The sequence below is a fragment of the Lissotriton vulgaris genome, chromosome 10 (assembly GCF_964263255.1).
Source record: "Lissotriton vulgaris chromosome 10, aLisVul1.2, whole genome shotgun sequence".
Taxonomy (NCBI): domain Eukaryota; kingdom Metazoa; phylum Chordata; class Amphibia; order Caudata; family Salamandridae; genus Lissotriton; species Lissotriton vulgaris.
Genome location: NC_141698.1, coordinates 125113619 through 125127194, shown reverse-complemented (window position 1 = coordinate 125127194; position 13576 = coordinate 125113619). Strand labels below are relative to the sequence as shown.

General features: G+C 44.6%; 1 protein-coding gene across 1 annotated transcript in view; it reads right to left on the bottom strand.

Annotated features, from left to right (window-relative positions):
• The window catches only part of LOC147684821 (cytochrome P450 3A21-like), a 242933-nt gene that overhangs the window by 93273 nt on the left and 136084 nt on the right, over positions 1-13576 (bottom strand). The window contains exons 8-9 of the mRNA XM_086940698.1: positions 12805-12932; positions 10242-10326 (exon numbers count right to left, since the gene is read on the bottom strand). Coding sequence (XP_086796824.1) covers positions 10242-10326; positions 12805-12932 — 213 coding nt within the window. The remainder of the gene's footprint in view (positions 1-10241; positions 10327-12804; positions 12933-13576) is intronic.

Genomic DNA, 13576 nt, shown 5'->3' with positions numbered 1-13576 from the left:
TGGATGTACTATACATAAGAGCCTCCAGAACAGAGGGCTCGAGTATCTAAACAGCAGATTCTCCCTCTATAAACCTGTACGGTCCCTGAGATCTAGTGATCAAGCTTTACTACAGGTCCCAAGAGCTAGAAAGACCAGGCAAGGTGGAAGGGCGCTATCCATAGCCGGACCAAGGTTGTGGAACAGCCTCCCTCTCTCTTTGAGACTCTGCCAGGACTATCTCCCGTTCAGAAAACAGTTAAAAACCTTCCTATTCTCCAACTAGTGATATCTGTGAACCTACTGCCACAAGCTGAAAAGGTTTTCAAGGCGCGGAGATACTCCTTCGGGTGGTGATCCTAGCGCGGTATAAACCCGTAAATAAATAAATAAATATTTATTAAAACACATGGAGAAATTGTGCTAAACTGTGCAACATTTTTCCTTTACAAAAGAAGAAAAATTATGTGCAAAAAAGAACCAATTCCCAACTGAAACTGCAGGCCACCCCACCACAATAAACTTCAAAAAAATCAAATAAAAATAGAAAGAAATGTTGGTGCATGCCTCTATCAAACAAACAAAACCCTTATACAATAGGTTTTAGATTTCTTGTGAAATCTCAAATACAAAGGGGGTCATTAGGATGGAGGATTTTCCGCATCCTCCGGGCCGGCGGAAGCCACCGCCGGCCCGGAGGATGCGGAAAATCCTCTGCGGACCCACCAGGACCCACCGCCACATTAGGATGGCTGGTGGGTCATGGTTTAGGTCCGCAGCTTTTCCGCCGCGGCTGGCTTACAACCGCGGCGGAAAAGCACTAAAATGGTGAAGGTGTCTCTTAGACACCTTCAGCCAGATTAGGATGTGCATGGAAACATGCTTTTCCGCGGCGGCTTTTCCGCCGTGGAAAAGCATGTGTAACTGCACTGCAGGGGCCCATTGCGGGCCCCCTAGGTGTAGTGGGGGGTGGGGGGTGCACATGGCGGAAACCTATGGTACCCCCCTGCATTTGCGTGCACAATGCAGCAGGCACCGCGCGGTGCCTGCCGCTTTGTGCACGCAAATGCTGTGCATGCATTTTTAACATTGCTGCGGGTGCAGCTTGAAGCTCCACCCGCAGCAATGTTAAAAATAGAGGATGTGACCGCCACCCTGGCGGTCACATCCTAATCTGCACAGAGGGAACGCCGCAGCCCATGCGGACGTTCCCTCATGCTCTGGGGTCGCGGACGGACTCAAGTCCGTCCGCGATCCTAATGACCCCCAAAAAGTCCTTAAATTCAATGGTATATATGCAGCAGACAGAGAGAGAGTGATCCTTCCAGCTCCAATTCAAATGAAAAGTGACCAGGAGATGGTCAAAGCATTGGGAGGAGCCTGCTTGACAGGAACAGAAAGATGGAGACTTTTAGGCACTTCCTTCCTGTTGGGAAAAAAAAGAAGAAAAAAAAAAAGGACTCCTCGCACAAAAAAACAAAGTGAACAGTCATTTTGAGAAGGTTTTAACTCCAAATGTCTTTTTGAGGAGATTTAGCTGCTTCTCGAGGAGAAAATCTGTCCCAGGTTGCTGCCGCAGTCAATTGCACTCACTCGCACTCACTCGCGATCACGTACATCGTAAAAAAATCTTGCGGAAGTCGCTGGCGTGGCCCAAAGCCATAGTAACGGTGGCAAAATCTAACGGGAGCTGATGGAAGGCTTGCAAATATAGTGGAGCTTGCAAATGGCTAGAAAATCTCGTGGCCGCTCACGAGTGCCAGCAAGTTGCTCCCACGCACACAAAATGAGATTTGGGGAAAAAAACACTGCTCTGTTGCAGAGTGCAGAATTTATTTGTAACTCCATGTTCTCCACAGGACGTGGAGTTTACGAATGCCACAAACTCTGCAAGCGGAGCAGAGTTTTACGTACAGGCCTAATAGTGAGGTCTAGTTTTGTGAGGTGAAGGCCTGGGGTATCATGTATGCGATGTGCACCTGTCTTCAGTAAAGCGGCCGTTTTCATACAAGAAGCCAGTATGTGGTCTGACTGCTCCTTGTGGCCCAACAGTAGGATAAGCAATAAAATAAAATCCACATAGCAGGGAAAGGGTTCAGTGCCACAGGCTGTTACTAGGTGTCCACACAAGACTGTGCAGCCATTTCGGGGGCCCTCTGTAAACACAACAGTGGAGGGGGGGTCTTTCCAAAGAAAAGGAGACATAGACAAGCTGATGGAGGTCCCAACTGTGGCCGGGTAAAGGGTGTACGGTCTGTTACATTACGGAGAGGACTACAAATAAATAAATGGTGTGCAGGTTCGTCTCTGCTCTTAATGCTAAAGTTCTCACTGTTATCATAATAAACAGCATAACAGGTCACATTCGTGGCCTGCTGATGTAATCTCCAGAAATGTTGCTACTTCCAGATACAAATAAAGTTTCAGATACAAACTGATGTGTCGTGTCTACAGAGACCGTGTGAAGTAGAACGCAAAATGTTGTGCAAGCACTGGCAAAAAAATTTGACACTTTGTTCAGTTTGAAAATCATCATAACACGAGGTACCAGGTGTTCACCAGGTCTTTATCATTCTAACTTTCACACAGCAGATCAGAGGCTCATTGAAGGATGCATCTGAAAGAAACAGTTAGTTATAGATTCCTTACCTTATAATTACCCCCAGGCGTCAGACTGGATCCGGAAAGTTTTTTCGGCTGCAGTACCTCTGTGCATCGGAAGGTGGTGTCAGTCGGCTCTGCATCCGTCGTTGGCGTCGTGGTCACCTGGATGACATGGCAGTAACTACTTAGATGCCGCCCTCGCACACTGACGTCAGTTCTTTCTTTTTCCACACCAGCAGGCGCAGATCCAGAGAGAGCGGTACCTCCAGACACTTTTTGACTGAACTTTTTGAGTGACTTTTGTTGACGTCTTTTTGAGTCTACGACTCCTGGTGCTCGTAGGGATGCCCGGCTTCAAGGCTTGCGGTTCCTGTACCCGGATGATGTCGGTGACGACCCCAAGTCGTGCTCCGACTGCCAGACCATGACTCTGAAGTCTTTGCGGGAGCAATCCCGAAAGCTTCTTGAGCACTGGCAGCCGGCTCCGCACCGGTCGAGGTCCCGGTCGAGAGGGAGGTCGAGGGACCAGTCGCGGAGCCATCACCACTCGTCATCCAAGTCTTCGCACTCGTGGTCAGATAAGTCTAAGACCAAGTAGAAGTCAAAGAAGCATCGTCGCTCTTCGACTTCTCCCCGTTGGTCGACTGACATGACGAGGGATGCGGGCGGTGCCACTCCCACGGCTCCACATGTGGAGCCTGAAGGGCCGACTCCGGACCAGAAGCATGCCCTGCTACCCTGCCACTGATCTCAACAAATGCTTATGCCAAATAAAATGGTAACCCAGAAATCTCAGTGTCTCACAGGACTATTCCTCCTAGAGCTCTTGTGTTTTCTTGTTCTTCCATTTTGAGACACTTTAAGAGTAAGTACCAAAAATGCACCCTGCTTGTGAGCAGAAAGCTCTGAAACTCTCTGTTTACGTGCAGCGAACCCTGCTCTTGTGCATTAGGCACTGTTTATGTGGAAAGGGTGCAGTACCACATACTGTCACTAGGTGTTCCTCTGGAGTTCGAAAGGGACCTCTATTAGCCACATAAGGTAATGCACCCTCAATCCTGAAGAATCCCATAGGAAGCACTACGATGACTAAAAAACCATGCAATACAAATCGAAATACTGATATTGTTTGGTGAGCATTGTGTTTCTTATGGTGCCCCGTTGGACCCTTCATAAGCCCGGAGCGCTTCCTGTATAGAAGGGCTGCTGCTATTTTTGGAAGCCATAATCCACTACTCACCAAATTGATGTATTTTTAATAGCAATATAATTGCAGAGTCAGTGCATGCTGATTTCAGCAACGCTTGTTGTTTAAAGTAACAGTATTTTTGTCATACTACTGCAGCATTTTTGTCACACCACAAATAACGATGTAGCACTGCAGGAACAACAGTTTAGGGTACTGGGAGTACATGAAATCAGGGCGGGAGAGGGGGGAATGGTTGGAAAAAATTGAGCGGTGGGTGTATGGGCGAGGACAGTATAAGACAAGCAGAGTGCACATGCACTCTGCAACATTGAAAAAAGTGTGCAAAAACAGGGAAAAGAACTACAGAGAGAGGATACTGTGATATGCCAATACTCCAGGGGAGAAGCAAGAAACAAGAAGGTGGAACATATAAAGCTAAACAACCATACAGAAACAAGCTTTTTGGCAGAACAGACACTTTAATCAATTGACAGTGAGGGCACGGCTAAAGCCCATAGAAGTCAGTACAGCATGCCTCGCAGAGCAGAGCATGCGCGCTGCTAAGTTTGACCTAAAAACAGTAGTAATGCTCACTTTGAAGGAGCCATGTGCAGCGTGAGTGGGCATTCTGCCAGGTAATATCCTGGTCTCCATAGTTCAGGAGCTTTGCAATCGATGGATGGGGGTGTGAGGGGGCACCTGATGGAAACAGCAGAACCAGTGCTTTATGAACCCTTTCAATCAATTTCGAAAGGCCCTCAGGCGCAACCACCAATGACAGCTAATTTTCTAGGTAGGCAACTTTTTCCCAACCCCCAGCATGCTCTTGGAGCCCAAATATTCCACTAGTGTTTCTGCAAGCTTTTTCTTCTATATTGTCTACCTGAAATTCCAAGTAACATACACTTACTAGTAAATCTGACATTTTTGCTGATTTCAGCAATTTCAGACTTTGCACGATAATGTCTGTTAGCCCAAATTCACTCTGACAACTTCCTTTTGTCGAACCTTAGTAGCCATACATTTATGGCTACTGTGTTGATTTTGAATTCAAGGACAGTTTCCAATTCTTGCACTGTTCTTAATATGCTATCGAGGCTGTCTCTCAGGTCAGGTGATGCTACCCATTGTTTTCTGCTTCTGCTATTAGGACTCCTTTGGCACTGGACTCAGACATCAGTGATGCCACTACCACATTTTGCCTTGTGCTCTTGAGTTTAACCACTGTTCCAAGCACAGGTTGTTTACTCTATGTTGTAGTACCCTGATAACCCTCTGGATCCAGCTGTTAGCACCTGAAATTTTGGTTCTAACAGTGAGTCACTGTAGTGGCTACAGCATGTGTTGCGAATCCATTCCTACTACTTACGTTAGTTCATGGTAACTGTGCTCAACTTACAATCCCACAAATGTTTCATGTGACAAAGTTTCTTGAGTGGGTTGTAGGTGAATTTGGGGGGTGGGGGAGACACGCCCTTATTTGCTGCTCACCTGTGCACGTCTGGGCAATTTGCCCAAACTGTCCCAGTCCATCCGTGCTGTGGGGGAAAAACACTTTTCACCTCCTTGGCCATACCTAGTCAGTCAGTCATTTAATACCTCCACTAGGTATATTCCCACAGGCAAGCAGCTGCCCCCACTTTCACCAGTTGACCACACTGGGTGTTTCCACCGTTGTAGGTTGGTGCACCTGGGGGGACCTTCCCTCCTTGATGCCACCTCGGCATCCCCACTGCACCTGATTCATACACTGGGGCTGCCATATCTCTCGCCCCTTCGTGTGGGTGCAGGAAGGTGCCCAGCCCACAACTCATAGCACCACCGATGTGGGGCTTCCCCCACTGCTCCGAATCTACTGCATGCCACTTATTCAAGCTGCCCTTGCTTCGTTGTATGGCCATGTGAAATTGAGCACTTACAATCCTTAAGAATATACCTAATAGTTATGCTAGAAATTGTCGCGTTTTATGTAATAGCTATCTGCTCGTTGACGCTATGTAAATGTTCTTAATTATTGGAAAAATACATTTCTTTAAGAAGTGAAAAATTAATTTAGTCTGGTATCTCTGAACTGGACCAACATAAAAGGAACCCTGTCATACATTGTCTAAAATGCTTGCAGATCGGACCACAAGAACCATCTAGTTAATTTCAGGACGTGCAAGTGTCTTTGGGCCAGATAAATCTGCCCTCTGGACCCCATGTCCGCATCAGATTCTCGGCCCATCAATACCCTGGTAGTCATCCCCTCCATCTCCCAGGATGAGTCTCTTACCCTGAGCAAAAAGGTTAAATCAGGTTCCCCTGTAGATCCCATGAGGCCAGCCGAATTTAGGGATACTCTAACTGCTCTAATGACACCTCTGTGGCAGATTGTTAATGCCTCTTTCACTACGGCGGTGGTGTCCCCGGCATGGAATCAACCTAGCGTGGTCCCCTTGCTGAAAAAACGATCACTTGATCCTACTAAACCAGAAAATGTGCGACCCATATAACTTCTGCTCTGGGTCACTAAAATTGCTGAGGCCCACACTAATACCATCCTCTCAGGCTATTTGAACAACACAGGTGCTTTGGATCGCTCCCAGAATGGTTTCCGCCCGGGTCATAGTACCGAGACCGCGCTGCTAGCCGTTACTGAACATCTGCGGACCATCCTGGATGAGGGTCAAACTGCGGCCCTTATTTTACTCGATCTTAGTGCCGCGTTTGACACGCTATCCCATCAGATCCTCCTTCGCTGGCTAGAGGAGGGGAGGGTGGTGGGCCTGGCCTTGGAGTGGTTTCGCGCTTTTCTATCTGACCGATCACTCCATGTTTCGGCCCACCCTTCCTCTCTGTCATCAAGCAGGGGGTTCCCCAGGGCTGGGCCTTAAGCCCTGTGTTGTTCAACCTTTATGTCCAACCCCTGGCAGCGGTGGTGAGGGACCATGGCTTGATCATGGTCTCGTATGCCGATGATAAGCAACTAGTGGTGGCCATACTCAGGATGCTGAACAATTCCTTGATGGCCTAGCTGCAGTTGCGCATTGGATGACAGCAAACTGCCTGCAACTTAATGCCAACAAGTCAGAAGTTCTGTTGGTGGGGAAGGATAAAGGGCTCTGGAGCAAGCATTTGTGGCCGGCTTCTCTGGGGACTGCGCCCACCCCCAAGTCGGCAGTAAAAAATGTAGGAATCTGGTTTGATTCCACCCTGGGGTTCCAGGAACATACAAAGAAGATCGCTGGTACTTGCTTCGGACTCCTGCGGGGTTTGAGGCCCATGCTGGGCTTCTTTGATCCTTCTACCCGACAGTTGATAGTCCAGGCTGCCATCCTATCTAGATTATATTATGCCAACTCACTTATGTTAGGCGCCAACAAGGCTGAAGTCACTCGCCTGCTGCGAGTACAGAACGCGGCTGCCCGAGTCCTGTTGAAGCTCCCCAGGACCAGCTCTGCATCAGGTGCGTTACAGCGCCTTCACTGGCTACCCATGCCCCAAAGGATCCAATTTAAAGCTCTATGCCTGACCTTTAAAACTCTAAAGCTGTCCTCCCCTTAGATCCTATCTAATCTGCTAGTCCCCTATGGCCCTACTTGCCAGGTACCCTCGGCAGAGCAATTCCTTGCAGCGTTCCCCTGTGTGAAGCACCTCAGAGCGGGGGCCAGTCCTTTCGATTTCTTGACGCTAAATTATGGAACTCTCTCCCTGCTCAGATTCGGCGGTTAGATTGCCTGCTGTCCTTCTGTAAGGCCATCAAGACCCACCTATTCCATACGATCTAGCCCTCGCTTTCTATTGGCACTGCTGCAAGCGCTGGGACGCCCCTTCACGGAGGCAGCTGCGCCCTATATAAAAGGACCTAACAATAACAATAACAATGTGTGACTGTTGCAAGGACACCATCTTATTTTGGTGCCTTCTTGAGCTTGCTTCACGTTTCCTCCTTCGACTCTGCTCTTTTCCTGCTATGTGCTAGTCCCTACAGTGATTCCACCTGCGTCATGCTGTTTCTCATTACAAGGGCACCCAGCTCCTCTCGCAGATGGCCAACTTTGCCCCAGATTTTGTCAAGTTTTTTGGACAGAGTTTGCAGTTTACTCCTTTCTCGTCTTGTCAACCATGTTTCTTACCACATCCCCACATATGGGTTATGTTATCGAGTGTCATGTTATGTCATGCTGTGTTATGTTATTGCATGTTGTGTTCTGCTGAGTAATGCTGCCCTCTGTTGCATTACGTTATGGTGTGCTATGTTGTGTTATTTCATGTAGGGCTACATTGTCAGGGTATGTTATCCCATGCTTTTTATGTTTGGATGTTTTGTGTTGTGCTTTGCTGTTATCCTAAGGTGTGTTATGTTGTGTCATGCTATGCTATAAACACCAAAACAACGGTTAAGGAGGGTCCAAGGGATGTATATTTTAGAGACCCACACCTGTATTAATCCCCAGCTACTATTGAATTACCAACACACAGAACACAGGGGGTCTACCAGCTAAACTTTAAAGCTGCGCTGTCACCGAGTCCACAGGATCCCATGGTGTACATATCAACTAAAGACAGCTTATTTCAAGAGAAAGAGGGAGAAGGGCGAACACTAAATACACAATATAGACCGGCACATCATGGGTTATTCGTACCTGGCTGACCAGTCCAAAGCAATTTGAAAAAGGTTTTCCATCAAATCGACTCAATGATCAGTCATATCATTTGGCCAAACCGAAGTGCATAATAGGCTGGTCCCCTGATCATTGGGACATCAAACACCGCACCTTATTGCTGTTTTCAGGATTTGGTCCAACAAAGCTACAAACCATCCGTGATGACTGATCTTTTGATGGTAAGAGTAACAAGTGCAACAAAAACAAATCAGTGACTTAAAATAGGATGGAATGTCCTCCTTCTAGCAACTTTAGTCTGTGGACAAGACACGCCTCCTAATTAAAACCAGAACAGTGCAAAAAAGACAGTAGCAAATATCTGCCTATGAAAAGGCCAACATGTTTCTGCCTCACGGGTGTTAAATCCCTTGGCATTCATCAGGGCCTCTGCTCTTCTAAAAGTTGCACTCCTAGTAGTGGAAAAAATCACCACGATCACCAAAAGAATAAAGTATAATAGAACTAGTTGAATACGGTACGACCTGTAACAACCATGAACATTACCCCTCCATATCACGTTAGCTTCCGTGAATTCCTTATTGGTAGGGGAAAGGACCTCACCTCACCTGGACCCTGCTCAGGTATATAAGAGGCCCCGCACTTTCCGTCGGTACCTCTGGCTTCCTTCTGAGGCTTGGGGGAGGCCCCAGATTTTGTCAAGTTTTTTGGACAGAGTTTGCTGTTTACTCCTTTCTCGTCTTGTCAACCATGTTTCTTACCACATCCCCACATATGGGTTATGTTATCGAGTGTCATGTTATGTCATGCTGTGCCATGCTGTGTTATGTTATTGCATGTTGTGTTCTGCTGAGTAATGCTGCCCTCTGTTGCATTACGTTATGGTGTGCTATGTTATGTTATTTCATGTAGGGCTACATTGTCAGGGTATGTTATCCCATGCTTTTTATGTTTGGATGTTTTGTGTTGTGCTTTGCTGTTATCCTAAGGTGTGTTATGTTGTGTCATGCTATGCTATGCCTTGTTTTGGTGTGTTGCTTTATGTTGTGCCATTGCGTTAGCCGAGTAACTACATAAAAACAACTGTTTCTCTCCACAAATCATGTTGCACCTGCAGTCTAACAAAAGGACTAACTGATGTCCCAGCGGCAAAACTAAATGGCAACACAAAAACAGATAATGTAAACGTCCTCAAAAAGAAATGGACTTCATGGATTGACTGACCAAGCAATGCAAAGGATGAAACCCACAGGAAGACCAGTGACTTTAGGGAACTGATCCAAAGCCCACTCACTTTCTCTATGTACTTTTTCTTCTTATACTTTTTTTTTTATAAAGAGTTGATGTCATGAGGTCACTGAGGCAACGAATGCTGTCCAGACCCAAACATGGTCCCACCAGAGCACACACTGAAACCTGGATTCGAAATTGGCATCAGCAAGAGATTTCAAATCTGATCTACAAAATATATTCTATAAAGTGGCTAGCGTTATGGGGTGGAACTCAAGCTCTAACGATTTTAAGGATGAGACCCCCTTTGGTGCCTTCAAATCTCAGAAGAAGGCGCACTTGCTCTAATGCAACAACTGTCCAGCTTTTACATTTTCAGTTAACTGCACCCCTTTCAGTATAATGTATGGTTGTTTTGTTTTTCACAAATCACTTGCACGTTTTGTGTTTTCATCCTTCAACCCTTTATTGTCCTTTTTTAAAGTTTTGAGCATTGAACATATGCTAGGTTCGGCGTTATGATGTTTGTTATAAATATTTAAAAAACAAATAACTCACTCTACCTGTATGACCTGTTGATTTCCATCACATTATTAGACATGATTTGGTATATTCTAGGCCTAGGGTATTACCTTTGTAACCATGATTTATGCCATTGGATGCTGAAATGTCTTCTTTCTGAGAATCAAGCATCAATTGCAAAAAGTCCACTCGGTTCTGGGAAAAGAAGGAAAGATACACAGTATACTATCAGTCAAAAATATTCTGTACAGTCTCTAACAATTCACTAGCTTGTTAAGGACATTATTAATTGTACAGGAATACTAGGAGAATCAAGATATGGCATTTACCCAAGTGAAAGTGAACTTGGCTATCTTAGTTTATGGCCAGATTTCATGCTTCAATATTTCACTTTATGCAGTGAATGGCAACAAATCATGTCCTGTTTATAATAACTGCCCTATTTTTATGTCCATTAATAAACCTTTGTTATCTGTAGTTTCTTTATGGTCAGACATTGGTGCCTCTGGTTTGGAGAAGTGTTTATCAATGCATTTGACTAGGACAGCACCCTCTGAAACTTTTCGCAAGAAGGTGTGCCTCAATCTTTGGCCTCAAATAGATTCTGACTTTATTACTCACACTGATTACTTCTTTCGTTCACCTTTATAAACCCCTGCTTTATTTGCCCTCTTACTGTATTTTTCATCTTCTTTTAGTTTACTTTGTTTTTCTTTTGCCTCCTCCTTCCTTGCTCCTTTCCTTTTTTTCCTCATTTTATTTCTAAGTTCATTTCTCCCCACGTTTTCATTCCCTTTTACCTTGCCTCCCTTTCGCCTTTCTTCTTTCCTGCATTCCTGCATTCCTTCCTTTCATCCCTTCTATCGTTTGCCCTTCTTTTAATTTTTTTTATTTAACTCCCCGTTCTTCCTTCCACATCCCTTCTTGTCTTCAGTCTATTTTCATTGTATGTTTTTCTCTCTTGCCTTTCATCCTTTCCCCTTCCTTCCCTTTCTCTTTCTTTTCCATCAGTTCTCTCTTTCTTCTTTCGTCCATTCTTTCATTTACCTCCCTCTGGGCCATATGTATCAAAGTTCCTTTTTGCAAATTCTAAATAGCGATTTTTAAGGAATCGCTATTTAGAAATTGCAAAACAGGCTGTATGTAAAAAATCGCATTTTTTTGTGATTTCTTAATCTTCTTTATTTGCGAATTCGCAAATTGAGAATTCGCAAATAAAGAATGTTTTCCCATTCATTCCTATGGGCCAGGAGGCCCATAGGAATGATTGTGAAATGCATTTCATTTTGCGAATCGCAATATGCTAATCGCAAAATGAGATTGATTTCAAGGGTGCAGGGGTGTCTCAAGGACAACCTGCTGCACCCCTGAAATCAGCATATGTGTGCATATGGCGCACATATATGCCCTATGGGCATGTATGTGCGTCACATGCCACATTAAAAAATGCCAATTAGTGCATTTTTAAAAGAAATCGCAATTTACCACCAATTGAAAGTTGGTGGTAAATTGCGATTTCTTAAACTAAATTCGCTATAGTAAAATGCTTCATACACAGCATTTAAGGAATCGCAAAATTGCGATTCCTTAAATGCTATAGCAAAATGAGGAATCTTAAATTTTTGCGATTCCTTAAGATGCGAATTTTTAATACATATCAAAAAATGCAAAACAGCCTTTTGCGATTCGCAAAGGACGAAATTCGGCGAATTCCGGCCTTTGCTAATCAAAAAAGACTTGATACATATGGCCCTCTCTTCCTTAATACCTTTTCATAACTTGACTTAGGAACAAATTAAGAGTGAGTCAGTGTTTTCCGACTCCAATGTAACCACTTGTTTGCAGCAGAGTCAGAATTATGAGTTAGGTATATTTACCACACCCGGTAATTACCAGATGCATTAAATATATCCTTTTCCTTAATTTTCAGCAGGTTAAACTTACCGGAAGTGAACAGCAGAAATATGTATGGTATTTACAGTGCCATGCAGAGAGAACTAAAATGACACATTATTTCCCAGAAACTCATAATAGGTGGTAATCATCAAACATGACAAACAATGTATCAGGTGCGATAGACAGCACTTTTTCCTCCAACAAACATGGAATCAGGGCCTCAGAATTTTAGTGTGCAGAAACAGGAAATACCTATCATGTCATGATATGCCATAAACAAACAAAAATTACTCACTACCTCTCACGTTTTTTTATGTCTTCTTTCCTTCCTTTCCACCTTTCCTTACTTCTTCATACAATGGGAGGCTCAACCTATTGATGCTTAGTGTAGGGAGTGTCGGCCTGCTGGAGACTTTAACCCCTTAAGTGCTGATGACGGAACCTCTCCGTCATCAGCTGCGGTGGCGCTGTGCTGATGACGGAGCGGTTCCGTCATGGCCTGCCCGCCGCTCATGAGCGGCGCGAATTCCGCGCCTACGCTGAGCGTTTTATTGAGCGGGCGGGGCCATGACGGAACCGCTTCGTCATAAGCACAGCGCAACCGACGCTGGTGATGGAGCGGTTCCGTCACCAGCATGCGCCCGCCGCTCTTCCGCCCCGCCCCCTTAGCACTGCGGCGGAATAGCCGCCGCAGTGAAGGGGATAAAGGACCCTTCTTAGACAAACGATGCCCTTTTATGAAAGCTATTCCTTTTTCTGATATTGGGCTGCACTCACCTCGTGTTTGCCTTTTTGCCTCTTCTCCTTGATGCTCTTGACAGCACTTTCAAAAAACAGCAACATGTCTTTGGGAAACAGGCAGACATTCATTTTCTCGAGAATAGGAATGAGGAATGGAAATAAGACTGGAAACAAAAAACAATTAATGACAATTTTTCTAAGGAATGTGTGTGATATAATATATTTCAGATAAATCTTACTATCTCTTGTGGTACCTAGTGCTCAAACTAGTAGATATGCTGTTATCCTTGAATATCAAATTCATTAACTGTTGTGAGAAGGGAAGCAAATTCGATTCTAAAACATGTTGGACGAAAACTGTGAGGATGAAGGAGGATTGACTGGGTGTCAAATGTAGCCTACTTTAGTGTGAGAAGCAAATTATTTCTCAAATCACCTCTTTGGAATAATGTTTACTGTAACAATAATACTGTATTAGTAATATTTTTATTTGTTGGCAAGACCTCTTTTGTGTTATGAAAATATAATAATGAAATTTGAACAGAAAAAAAAAATAATGTACATCCTCAAAAAAAACATTCAGAAGATACTACTTGGATTTGGAAGGACCTTGCCTCCCCATTTAATGCTTACACTTATATTTCTGATCTTTAAATCCATAGTGGAGGATCATTTAATTTACTTTTAATAACAATGCTGAATGTTGTGACTATAATCATACATTGCTGATGACAGGGTTAAATTGCCATCCTGTTGTACAACGTAAGTAAATCATTTATTATTTGGTTTTACAATTTTCACATAAAAA